This window comes from Simochromis diagramma, unplaced genomic scaffold (genome assembly GCF_900408965.1).
Source record: "Simochromis diagramma unplaced genomic scaffold, fSimDia1.1 OVJJ01000344.1, whole genome shotgun sequence".
In the NCBI taxonomy this organism is placed as follows: Eukaryota; Metazoa; Chordata; class Actinopteri; order Cichliformes; family Cichlidae; genus Simochromis; species Simochromis diagramma.
Genome location: NW_024387375.1, coordinates 614,249 through 626,663, shown reverse-complemented (window position 1 = coordinate 626,663; position 12,415 = coordinate 614,249). Strand labels below are relative to the sequence as shown.

At 40.4% G+C, this 12,415-nt stretch overlaps 1 protein-coding gene across 1 annotated transcript; it reads right to left on the bottom strand.

The window, feature by feature from the left end:
* Positions 1-3,898: 3,898 nt before the first annotated feature.
* LOC120719919 (extracellular calcium-sensing receptor-like) lies at positions 3,899-10,623 on the bottom strand. The gene is made up of 9 exons (XM_040009482.1): positions 10,406-10,623; positions 9,815-10,109; positions 9,587-9,673; positions 9,122-9,391; positions 8,698-8,904; positions 8,346-8,621; positions 6,713-6,940; positions 4,897-5,020; positions 3,899-4,809 (listed from the first exon to the last, which is right to left on the bottom strand). Exons 1-9 carry the CDS (start codon positions 10,513-10,515, stop codon positions 3,899-3,901), a joined length of 2,508 nt encoding a protein of 835 aa, XP_039865416.1. The 5' UTR covers positions 10,516-10,623.
* Between the last annotated feature and the right edge of the window lie 1,792 nt (positions 10,624-12,415).

The window sequence follows — 12,415 nt, the reverse complement described above, 5'->3', positions numbered from 1 at the left end:
AAGGACACCACCCCCACATTCAAGCATGGCTCTGAAAACATATTTTGGGCTGTTTTTCTGCTCAGAAAGATATGATGCATGGGTGCATCTGGTTACTCTAGAGGGTTAAGATCATGAAATGTCTTAGCCACTCTTCAGACCTAAGTAACATAGAAAATCTGTGGAGGGCTCTGAAACCTTTGAACCTAAAGGATTTAGAGAATTCCTGTAAAGAGAAGTAGGGCAAAATCCCTCATGACATGTGTGCAAACCTGGTGACTGACTACAATAAACATTGTACTACAGTGATTGCCAACAAACGTTTTTCCATCAAGCCCTCGTTCATGGGGATCAAATAGTCCTTTTTGTCCTTTTACTTAGTGTCATAGGGCAGCACGGTGGCACGGTGGTTAGCACTGTTGCCGCACAGCAAGAAAGTCCTGAGTTCAATTCCACCATCAGGCCAGGGTCTTTCTGTGTGGAGTTTGCATGTTCTCCCCGTGTTTGTGTGGGTTCTCTCTGGGTACTCCGGCTTCCTCCCACCGTCCAAAGACATGCAGCTTGTGGGGATAGGTTAATTGGATAATCCAAATTGACACTAGGTGTGAATGTGAGTGTGAATGGTTGTCTGTCCTTGTGTGTTAGCCCTGCGACAGACTGGCGACCTGTCCAGGGTGTACCCCGCCTCTCGCCCTATGACAGCTGGGATAGGCTCCAGCGCCCCCCGCAACCTTGAAAAGGAGAAGCAGAAGCGAATGGATGGATGGATGGATGGATGGACTTAATGTCATGCAAATCAATAAATAAAATCTAAAAAAAAAATACAAATTAAAACATCCTAAAATGAAGCTCTCTCTCCCTTAAATCCTAAACAGCACTATCGTAAAGCAGCTGTCTCTGCTCGCCTTTCTGTAAAAGTCCCTGCACACCACTTCTACACAACAATGTAACGTTGACAATATAAGAGAACAGTAAAGTATATGAAGTGATTAATGAATTAAATAATTTAACAAATACTTCTTGACCATTTTGATTGTACATATTTTATTTGACGTTTCCAGTTGATTTTATAGTCTACAAAAAATCTGGTATACTCCCTATCTTTGTTTATCATCACATTTACATCCATGCCTGTCCTAGAATTTCCAATTATCATAAATTTTGTTTTGCTTAAAATCAGTGATAATTTCTTTTATCTAACAATCATTCTAGTTGAGTCAAATTTTGTGAGGATCTCCAAAAAGTGCTGTTTATGCTCTCCATGACATAAAATGTGTCATCCAAAAATAAATTGAACTGTAATATATCTAATGCTCTACATCATTTTATACAATATCGTGAGTTTTGGGCCCAATATTTACCCATGTGCACCTTCCCAACCAATGCCTTGAGGCAACCTTTTTGTGATTTGGTGCTATATAAATAAAATTGAATTGAATCAAATTGAATTGAAGTTGATAAAAGCTCTGGCTGTGTACTTTCTTTGATCAATACAATGTTTTGTGTTTATGTGTGTAGCCAGTCTCTATTATGTGAACGACGATGTCATTTTATACAAGATCGTAAGTTTTGGGCCCAATATTTACCCAAGTGGCCTTCACAACCAATGCTCAAACATTTTGATGAATGTTTACCCATCTTCATAATTTGTTGCTTGTTGTTTAAATAACTATTCACCTCTCTAATGGCATTTCCAATTTATTAAATAATATCTGGTCAATTGCATCAAAAGCTTTTTTCAAGTTTCAAGTTTCAATGTATTATTGTAGGGTCTGCCTTACAATATAAAGGCCTTGAGGCAACTTTTTTGTGATTTGGCGCTATATAAATAAAATTGAATTGAATCAAATTGAATTGAAGTTGATAAAAGCTCTGGCTGTGTACTTTCTTTGATCGATACAATGTTTTGTGTTTACGTGTGTAGCCAGTCTCTATTATGTGAACGACGATGTCCACTGTATGCAGGATGGTGAAGGTGGAACATCCCCTCTGATGTATTTTTAATAAATTAAGTCAAATCTTATGAGAATATAGAAATTTCTTGGAAGATGCAATAAACACAAATCAGTATATGTTTATAGGAACAATATTTAATTTCAATTTGTTCTATTTTTCAACTGTATAATGAAAAACAATTAAAGTAGAATGAATCAAGATATCTGCACATTTGCAGTCATTTAACACCAGCACAGACATTTAAAAGGAATATTAACTTTGATAACTATGATAACTAACTTGATAACTATTAACTATGATTTTTATTATTTTTTTCTGTCTGTACTACAAAGAGATAATGTGCTTTTCTTTCTTTTGAAATTAGTTGACTTTTTATGAACCAATGCCACGGGCCATAACAGCTTTCTTTGTGTTCATCTCTGGTCTCAATAGGATTATGTAACAAATAGTCAGTAAGCACAACCAGAATTCATACATAAGGCACGCCAGATTATATGACACACTGTCGATTTTTGAGAAAATTAAAGGATTTTGACTGCACCTTATTCTGCAGAAAATACGGTACACAGAAGAAAATAATATATCACAATATGGATTTTAGGCCATATTGCCCCCAGCCCTAGTAGTGTCTGAGAGGTGGCTGTTTTCCAAGGTAAAGAAAATGCTGGATGATACCCCCCACCCACTCCATGACATGCTGGCTAGTCACAGGAGCACATTGAGTGAGAAACTGAGATTGCCAAAGAGCACCACTGAACAATGCAGGAAATCATTCCTGCCCGTGGCCATCTCCCTGTACAACTCCTCCACCTAATATACTGTAAACACTGCAATAGTTACACCCTTTTTGTGCATGCTCTTTTCTACTCTGTAATATCCTTGTCAATATTCTCGATATTTATTTAAAATCACCTCTGTTAACTCTTGATATTTATAACTGAGTGATTTGTATATATTAGTGCTATTTCTTAAATTTGTAAAAATCTGTAACATATTATATTGTTTAAATTGTTTAAACTGTTACTGTTACCGTCTAGGGGAAACTGTAACCCACATAATTTCCTTAGGGATTAATAAAGTATGCTAGTATTCTGAATCTGGTTTGGAGATAAACTCTCTGGATGAGAATCTTTTTAGAGTATCTTTGGAGAGACCTTCTAAGAAAACTGTTGGAGAGCTTTGTGTGTCTGGGAGCCTGGCATTGTCACTACTCTTAAGTTCTGATTGTCGCACATTTTAAACTGAAAATAATCTGCACTGAAGTTTGAAAGTTGAGACCTGTATTTGAGTCCTGCCTGAGTTGTTTTCGTGAAATGATCAGCATGGTTCTGATCACCATCAGTTCAAGACAGACCAAATACAAGAATATAGAGTAAAACTGCTAAATGAATCCAACTTGAAAGCTTAGTTTATTAAAATAATTTCAATTACATTTAACTTCCTTAACCTCCTAGGACCTAGCGTCCACATATGTGGACATCACATTTTGGGTTGGCTAGACCAAAATACTAAATTTTGCTCTACAAGGGCCTGATTTCCACATGTAAGGACGTTATACTTCCACTGTTCTATTGAAATTTAAAACAAATGTCCTCATATGTGGATCTCATTTTTCTCAGACACAAACATCAGGTCAAAAAAATATATCTGGCAATTCTTTGGTTTTTCATTCATCAGGTCCCAATCAGCCCAAGTAGCAAAGATAAATTAAAAATGCATGCCATGAAAGAGTTTGGGTCTTAGGAGGTTAATAGGTTAATTTTACAGTGAAGTGTAAAAAAGTCAATGCTTCTCTTTGAAAAGTCTGGTTGTTTTGTATTTAAACTGCATTTTAAAAGAACAGCAACCAAAAAACGACTAAATAACTGTCTTTAATATTTAGTATTTGTCAATTGTATTTGTTTATTTAATTTTTGGCCTAAACTGTGCAAAAAAAAAATCCTTTTGACATAAACTGAAAATTTTATGACACAATGCCACGACCCATAACAGCTTTCTTTGTGTTCATCTCTGGTCTCAATAGGATTATGTAACATTTGGGTCCAAACAGTGTGATCAAGAGTCCAAAACTTGAAGCAAGAATGGCAAATACCTCCACTGCATCTGCAAGATTTCCTGGTGAGCTAATATAAGCAGGAACAAAGGCCACCCACACAGCACAGAAGATCAGCATGCTGAATGTGATGAGCTTGGCCTCATTAAAACTATCAGGGAGATTCCTCACCAGGAATGCAATTAAAAAACTGAGGACAGCCAGCACACCAATATAGCCCAATAACACTGCAAAACCAACAGTGGACCCAACTGCACACTCATACACTATCTTGTCATTGTGGTATTGGGTGTTTTTATGTGGAGTTGGAGAGGAAGAGACAAGCCAGGTAGTGCAGATGGCTGCCTGAATAGATGTAAGAAACAGAACTGTTCCTCTCTGCTGCATAGCACCAAACCACTTCAGACTGGCTCCCCCTCCTGGCTTGGAGGCTTTGAACACAGCCAGAACAACCATGGTTTTTACCAGGATACATGAGACACAAAGCACAAAGCTGATCCCAAATGCTGCATGCCTGAGTTGGCATGTCCACAGTCTGGGTCGTCCGATAAACAGCAATGAACAAAGGAAACACAACTTAAGTGACACTAATAGCTGGAAACTAAGTTCTGAATTGTTGGCACGTACTATAGGTGTTCTGCGATGGCAGATAAAGATCCCCAGAACAACAGCACATATAAATGTTCCCAGTAAGGAGGTTGTTGTCAAACAAATACCCAGAGAGTCAAAATAGGAGAGGAACTCTGTCTTCTTAGGAATACAGTGATCACGCTGGGGGTTTGACCAAAAATCCTCTGGACAACTGGTACACTCCAAGGAGTCTGATACAAAAGGGAACATTGGTGAAATGCACAGTATTCTTCATAATATTGAAATTAAATATGTCATGCAAAAACAAAAATACGTACTGGTCTTATTAGTAATTTTCCCTTCAGAACAAGGAATGCAGTCAAAACAGCACTGGGGTTTCCCCTTCTCTCTCACCATGTGGGTACCAGGAGGACAGCTCTCACTGCATACTGATTGAGGTGGCTATAGGATGAGATCAAATATTAGCCTTTACACTGATACAGTGGGGCAAAAAAGTATTTAGTCAGCCACCGATTGTGCAAGTTCCCTCACTTAAAATGATGACAGAGGTCAGTAATTTGCACCAGAGGTACACTTCAACTGTGAGAGACAGAATGTGAAAAAAAAAATCCATGAATTCACATGGTAGGATTTGTAAAGAATTTATTCGTAAATTAGGGTGGAAAATAAGTATTTGGTCACCTCAAACAAGGAAAATCTCTGGCTCTCACAGACCTGTAACGTCTTCTGTAAGAAGCTTTTCTGTCCCCCACTCGTTACCTGTATGAATGGCACCTGTTTGAACTCATCATCTGTATAAAAGACACCTGTCCACAGCCTCAAACAGTCAGACTCCAAACTCCGCCATGGCCAAGACCAAAGAGCTTTCGAAGGACACCAGGAAAAGTATTGTAGACCTGCACCAGACTGGGAAGAGTGAATCTACAATAGGCAAGCAGCTTGGTGTGAAAAAATCAACTGTGGGAGCAATCATCAGAAAATGGAAGACATACAAGACCACTGATAATCTCCCTCGATCTGGGGCTCCACGCAAAATCTCATCCCGTGGGGTCAAAATGATCATGAGAACGGTGAGCAAAGATCCCAGAACCACACGGGGGGACCTGGTGAATGACCTGCAGAGAGCTGGGACCAAAGTAACAAAGGTCACCATCAGTAACACACCACAACGGCAGGGAATCAAATCCCGCAGTGCCAGACGTGTTCTGCTGCTGAAGCCAGTGCATGTCCAGGCCCGTCTGAAGTTTGCCAGAGAGCACATGGATGATACAGCAGAGGATTGGGAGAATGTCATGTGGTCAGATAAAACCAAAGTAGAACTTTTTGGTATAAACTCAACTCATCGTGTTTGGAGGACGAAGAATACTGAGTTGCATCCCAAGAACACCATACCTACTGTGAAGCATGGGGGTGGAAACATCATGCTATGGGGCTGTTTTTCTGCCAAGGGGACAGGACGACTGATCCGTGTTAAGGACAGAATGAATGGGGCCATGTATCGTGAGATTTTGAGCCAAAACCTCCTTCCATCAGTGAGAACTTTGAAGATGAAACGAGGCTGGGTCTTCCAACATGACAATGATCCAAAACACACCGCCCGGGCAACAAAGGAGTAGCTCCGTAAGAAGCATTTGAAAGTCCTGGAGTGGCCTAGCCAGTCTCCAGACCTCAACCCCATAGAAAATCTGTGGCGGGCGTTGAAAGTCCGTGTTGCTCGGCGACAGCCCCAAAACATCACTGCTCTCGAGAAGATCTGCATGGAGGAATGGGCCAAAATACCAGCTACTGTGTGTGCAAACCTGGTAAAGACCTATAGTAAACGTTTGATCTCTGTTATTGCCAACAAAGGTTATGTTACAAAGTATTGAGTTGTATTTTTGTTATTGACCAAATACTTATTTTCCACCCTGGTTTACGAATAAATTCTTTACAAATCCTACCATGTGGATTCATGGATTTTTTTTTCACATTCTGTCTCTCACAGTTGAAGTGTACCTCTGGTGCAAATTACTGACCTCTGTCATCATTTTAGGTGGGGGAACTTGCACAATCGGTGGCTGACTAAATACTTTTTTGCCCCACTGTATATACTAGACATGTGGCAAAAGTTAAATCTAAAAAAACATATCTAACCTTTTTGGATTCAAGGTTCCAGAAGATTTTGTCTTCATCAAGTATGAGTTCTTCACCTTTGAAAGCGGACCTTTTAACCTCACCCACATTCTGAACTTTAGTGCTTCCATCAGGGAGCCACAACCAGTTCATCACATCATAAATTGGCAATGCATCACCATTCTCATCAAATGACACTTGATCTCCAAACGGAGTGGTGAAGTTTACCCATCTTAAGTAATAAACCAGCTGTTAAAAAGGGATGCATAACAAGTAAATTACTTACTCAGCTGTAACTTTCCAGCTGCCAGCCACACATACACAACAACGACAACAACTTCAGTCAGGACCCAGTACAGACTTAAATGCAATGGAGGCGTGATGAGCTGCTGCAACTCTGGTGTGTCAGCCTCCCTGCAGTGGCGCCACAAATCATGCCCCGCCACATACCCCCATGGCCTGACTGAGGCTGGGGAGCCATCCAGCTGACCCCTCCTACCACACACACACACACACATACTCGCACGAGTAGGTGAGGAAATCAATCACAACCGGTGGCGTCCCCAGCCCATGCCCCAGCGACATGGATGTTTGAATCTGTGGGCTCACTGTGGGGCATGCGGCATGGGGCATGCGGTGTGGCGCAGCAGGCGTGGACCAGACTCACCCTGGGGACCAGCATGCTGCCAGAACAGATCAGACACCAGCCACTCACATGCGGTCGAGGGACGTCAGTAAGGGCAGTGGCGGTAGTGGCCAGGACCCGATCTGAGCTGCCAGACTCTCTATCAACTGCATCCGGCAGTGGGATCTGTCCTACAGCTGTTTCAACTGCCGGTGAAACACCACTACCTGCTCCCTCTGTGTAGCCGGGAGCTTGGCCACCACAACCTGGCTGGCCCGGTCGCGGTTCCACCATGCCCCAATACTGGGTTTTGATACCACTGTAAATGATGCATGGCTGACCCGACCACATTGTCACACTTTTATTTCTAGTTTCTGTTTTTATAATACTCAGCTGCAGCTTTTCCAGCTGCCAGCTGCCACAACGACAATAACTTCAGTCAGGACCCAGTACAGACTTAAATGCAGAGGAGGCGTGATGAGCTGATGCAGCTCCGGTATGTCAGCCTTCTGGCAGCAGCGCCACATACCATGCCCCGCCCCCATCCCCACCCATTATTAAATAAAGAAATCTATATTACATCGCTAGTAATGCTTTATAAATACAAGCTTCTGATCTAAATATATTAACTGCTAATTTTTTGTGGGTGTCAGCATACCAAACTAACTCAATTGACTCAGACCCGAAGTTCTTCAAATGAAAAGTCAAAAATTTATTTACAATCACCATGTAAAATATATCCAAAGTGTGGGGGTTGGGATATCCAGGGATCCATGGATAGGAGGGGGAAAAGGTCCATACAGAGCGTCTTAATCACACACGCCATGCACCTTTCCAGTGTCACTGGATTAAATGTCACTCCACAACTCCACAACTCCGAAACTGGGAGTATGGAAAATCCATTTAAGTCACACCAGCTTTTTAATAGTTAATATTATCACATTGTATTTAGTTCTATGTGGTAAATTCTATCCTGAAAGTAATTATAAAGCAAAGAATTTATAAACAGAATGCAAAATGATATCACACCTGCCAAGGCTCCAGTGACTGCAAAGTGGCACAGCTGTTCCCACTGAAAGGCCCTCTTCCTGGCTTGCACCGCAGCATGTCATCAAGGGAATATGCCAGTGCATAAACAGCTTTGTACACATTATACTCAGGCCGCAGGTCGGAAACGTCCAAGAATTCATTGTCCACATTTTCTAGATCTTCCTGTCCAGTACATATTGCACCTCCACCTTCCAGCCAGCCTGCTGGAGCTGGTGCAAATCTGCACTGAAATGTGAATTCCCAAAACTGGTTCACCTGAAATAATTTTTTATTGTTTTTTACAAGCGATGGAAATTGTTCCAACTAGTACATTAAAAGCTTAAACTCTCACCATACTATTTCCATAGCTGTTATTGTGATGTAAGTCAGGACGTATTTGTAACAGGAATTCCCTGAGTCCTGGTATCTCGCCTCGACGAATAGCGATACCCAGTGTACCACGCAGGTATGGCATAAGCTGAGGTGTTTGGAGCACAACAGCTGCTGTCCAGGCTTCACTGGCCATCCATTGTAGGCCAGTTACATTTTGCCTCACTACCTGTGAATTAGATTACACCATATTCTATGAAAAGATATTGTAACTATAACTTGATTAGTGACATTATCATGCTATTTAAGCTATTATTCGCCTTTAAATGAATTCTGCATGAACAGTTTTCTGTAATCATTCAAATAATGATGTAATAAATGTTTTACACAAAACAATGATGCAGACCTTTGCAATTAATAATAATTGGATTGTTTTAAAGCCAAACCTCTTCCATAAGGTTTATCATGCGACTGTAATGTTCAAAGACAATAACAACTCGAGCTGTGGATTTTTTCATCACATCAACAATCCTCCTGAGTTCTTCTGTGTCTTTGTCCCAGGGCAAAACCTCAGTGTAGGCCAGGCAACTTTCACTTAACAGACTCAGCTCAGATTGAAATGATCTTGCTGCGTGAAGTCCATAATCATCGTCACTGACAAGCAGACCAACCCAAGTCCAACTGAAATGCTTCAGAATCTGAATCATAGCACGTACCTAAGTGTAAGTGCATAGACAAGAACAATTTTCCACATGATTATTACACCTTTATGGTGGCAAATTAGCTTTGTTCATAACAAAGTAAAACTGAAACTGAAAAAACATTTTAGTATCATATTGTTGCAAAGTAGGCAATTTCTTTAACCAAAACATCTTTGTCGACAACAAAAACAATTGTTGACAGATTTTCACCTGGAAAGCATCACTTGGGATCGTCCTAAAGAATGATGGGTATTTTTGACGGTTACTCAGGCAGGAACATGTGGAAAAATAACTCACCTGAAAGATACAGACTACAGATTGTACCGATATTGATGTAGAGATGTCTTAACTTTGTCATGTTACTTCAAGTGTCTTTAAATTTGCAATTAAATTAAAATAATCCAAGAAAACTATTACATGGTTGAGCAGAAAACTTACCATAGGTACTCTGTACAAACCTAAGACATTGGAGATGGCAATAGAATTTGTAGAAGATGAATCACCCACAATCCCTATGACAGGAGGATTTCCAACACATGTACTATTTAATATAATTTTCTCTTCTTGACCACTGGCCAATGACAATGCTGCACGAAATCCAATTTCAAGTTCAAGGCAGTTATCATACAGAGTGTACCCCAGAGTCACATTAGGTAGCAGATTTGAGTTTCTATTGATCTCATCAATAGCAAAGGCCATGGTTTGTGCAAGCTTAAATCCTAGGGCATAAACACTAAGAGAAGAAAAATGTAACTGAAAAATACATTTTCATCAAGATAGATTTTCATCTAAGATACTTTACTGCAACATGTTGCAAAATTACTTATTATTAAAAAACATTATAAACAATTAAGGAAACTGAATAACAACGATTAACAAGATATTTTCATGACAAATAATATTGATGCACCAAGATACATGCATTTATCCTGAATGATAATAAATCAGAAAGTACAGTTACTATGAATTACAAACTCATATTTCCTTTGCACTAATTTCCATTTCCCTTTTTCCCCCAGCCTTACTTACCCATTGCAAGTAGGTTGTTGTGGTTTTGAAGTAAAAGACTGAATAGCAACACTTGAAAAGAAGTGGATTTGAAACAGTCCCCCTAGAACCACATCACCAGCCTTGTACATCCCATTTAGATCAAACTGTCCCTGTAACTGACATGAGAGAGAAAACTGAGAAGAGGATATGACCAAAGAAAAGTAAGAAGATAGCAAAACAAGCAAGAGCAAACTGGTTTGTAAAGAAGAGGCCATAACAGCTTTCTGATTTCCTGAGCTCAGTCATTAGGTTTTATTTCAATGCCTTTGTCTTTCATTGACTTTTTGTGTTGTTTAATCTTGCACACCACCCGAGAAGGATAAGTGTGGGCTGGGCCTAAAAGAGTTGAAATTGTTTTTGTATTTTGTATCCATATGAAGTTAAGTACTACTGTGAGTCAATTAGATATCACCCCCCCCCCCCCCGCCTACACACACACAGACACACACATACACACACACTTAAGGATTAACATCATAAAATTTTTATTTGTGTTTTATTATTTACTTATTTTTATTCATTATTTCATTTATCGAGTGACATAAAGCAAGAATGAAGACCAAAACATTTACAGTCTTATTTCATACATAGCAAGGTTCATGCTCACAAACTCCATATTAAAAACTTCAAGTCCAAATATGAGTTGAAGCGGAAAATAAAACCATTTAGAGTGTCGAAAAAATTTAGTTGCTTTTTAAGAAGCTGAGTGTAAAGGGCAAGAGGAGACTGGAAAAGTTAGTGGATGGGGAAGATTATCCTGATGGATGTCAAAGGGATGGTTAATTTCAGAAGGACAATCTTCTAGGTAGAACAGGGGAGAGGAATCTCTTTGAAAGTTGAGCAGATGTTCAGTAGTAGTGATGAAAAGCCATTTGAAGCTAAACCAGATGCACTCAGGCAGCCAAGGTGCTGAGTGCGACAAAGACCGTCAATGGCAAGGCAGGGCACATGGCTACAGATACAGTAAAGTGGTCTAGCAGAGGACCAGCAATGAGGATGAACCCTTCTGGTGGCTGATTTTTAAGCTCTGGAGGCAACACTTGTGGCCAGTGGAGAGAGCGGTGTTTCAGGTGGTCAAGTAGTAGAAAGGCTCACAGCAAAATAGAGTAGGTAAGTGGCCTGATGTGAAGTCAGAGTTACATATAGGTGATGGATGGGTCCATTCACGTGGTTAAACTTGTGGCAAGCAGAGAAGGCATATGTTCTAACCCCAGTGAGATCAACCTGGTGGCCAACAGTAAATTGGAATCACTCTAGTGGCCAGGATGGAAAGTGAACCCAATTGTTCTGTAGCCCAGCTTCAAACCTGGAAGAGTAAACAAGGCTGAGAAGTGGCCAGACCGCTGAGGTCAAATACAAAGTACAAAGATTTTTCCAGGCAGCTCAGGTTCTAATGTTGGAAAGGATGTCAGGATATAAGACTGCGGGAACACAACCTGAGCCTGAAATATTATTCGAGATTATCTTGGGGCCAGCTCAGGCATAGAAACTTAGGCTATAAGGACAACCTCAAACAAAGAAGGCCCAAATTTAGCCAGTACACAAAAGACACAAGACATAGTTTCAATGAATTGGTAGCAGGGAAACTGCTAAAGGGAAGACAGCAGAAAGGGGGGATTCGCACAGGAGTAAGCTAATCATCACACAGTAAAACAGTTGTCTGTGGAAGACTGGGGACTGGGAAAGCATATTTCTATTATGAGTTAAAAGTGCAATAGAAATACATTTGACTTATGAAACATGAAACTCTGAAAGAGTTCCTGGAGTAGCCAGCACAGGATCAGGACACCCAGTCACAGGAGAGGGTAGCTTGTGTACCAGAAAAAAAAACTCAGGATACACAATCTCAGGGCTAGCTAGCTTAAACGTATATTAAACGTACATTCTCAGTTTTGGGTACCTGCCACAGAGAAAACATGGAGCAGCTCAGCAATGTGTCAAAAAAGGACAGCAATGCTTCCACCAAATGCCACCACGAAATTCTACCAC

Coding starts and splice junctions, on each gene's coding strand:
- LOC120719919 (XM_040009482.1), bottom strand. CDS start 10,515: ATGTACAAGGCTGGTGATGTGGTTCTAGGGGGACTGTTTCAAATCCAC. Junction 8,905..9,121: donor TGATAAACCTTATGGAAGAG/GTTTGGCTTTAA, acceptor TCTAATTCACAG/GTAGTGAGGCAAAATGTAAC. Junction 4,810..4,896: donor GAAAATTACTAATAAGACCA/GTACGTATTTTT, acceptor CTTTTGTATCAG/ACTCCTTGGAGTGTACCAGT.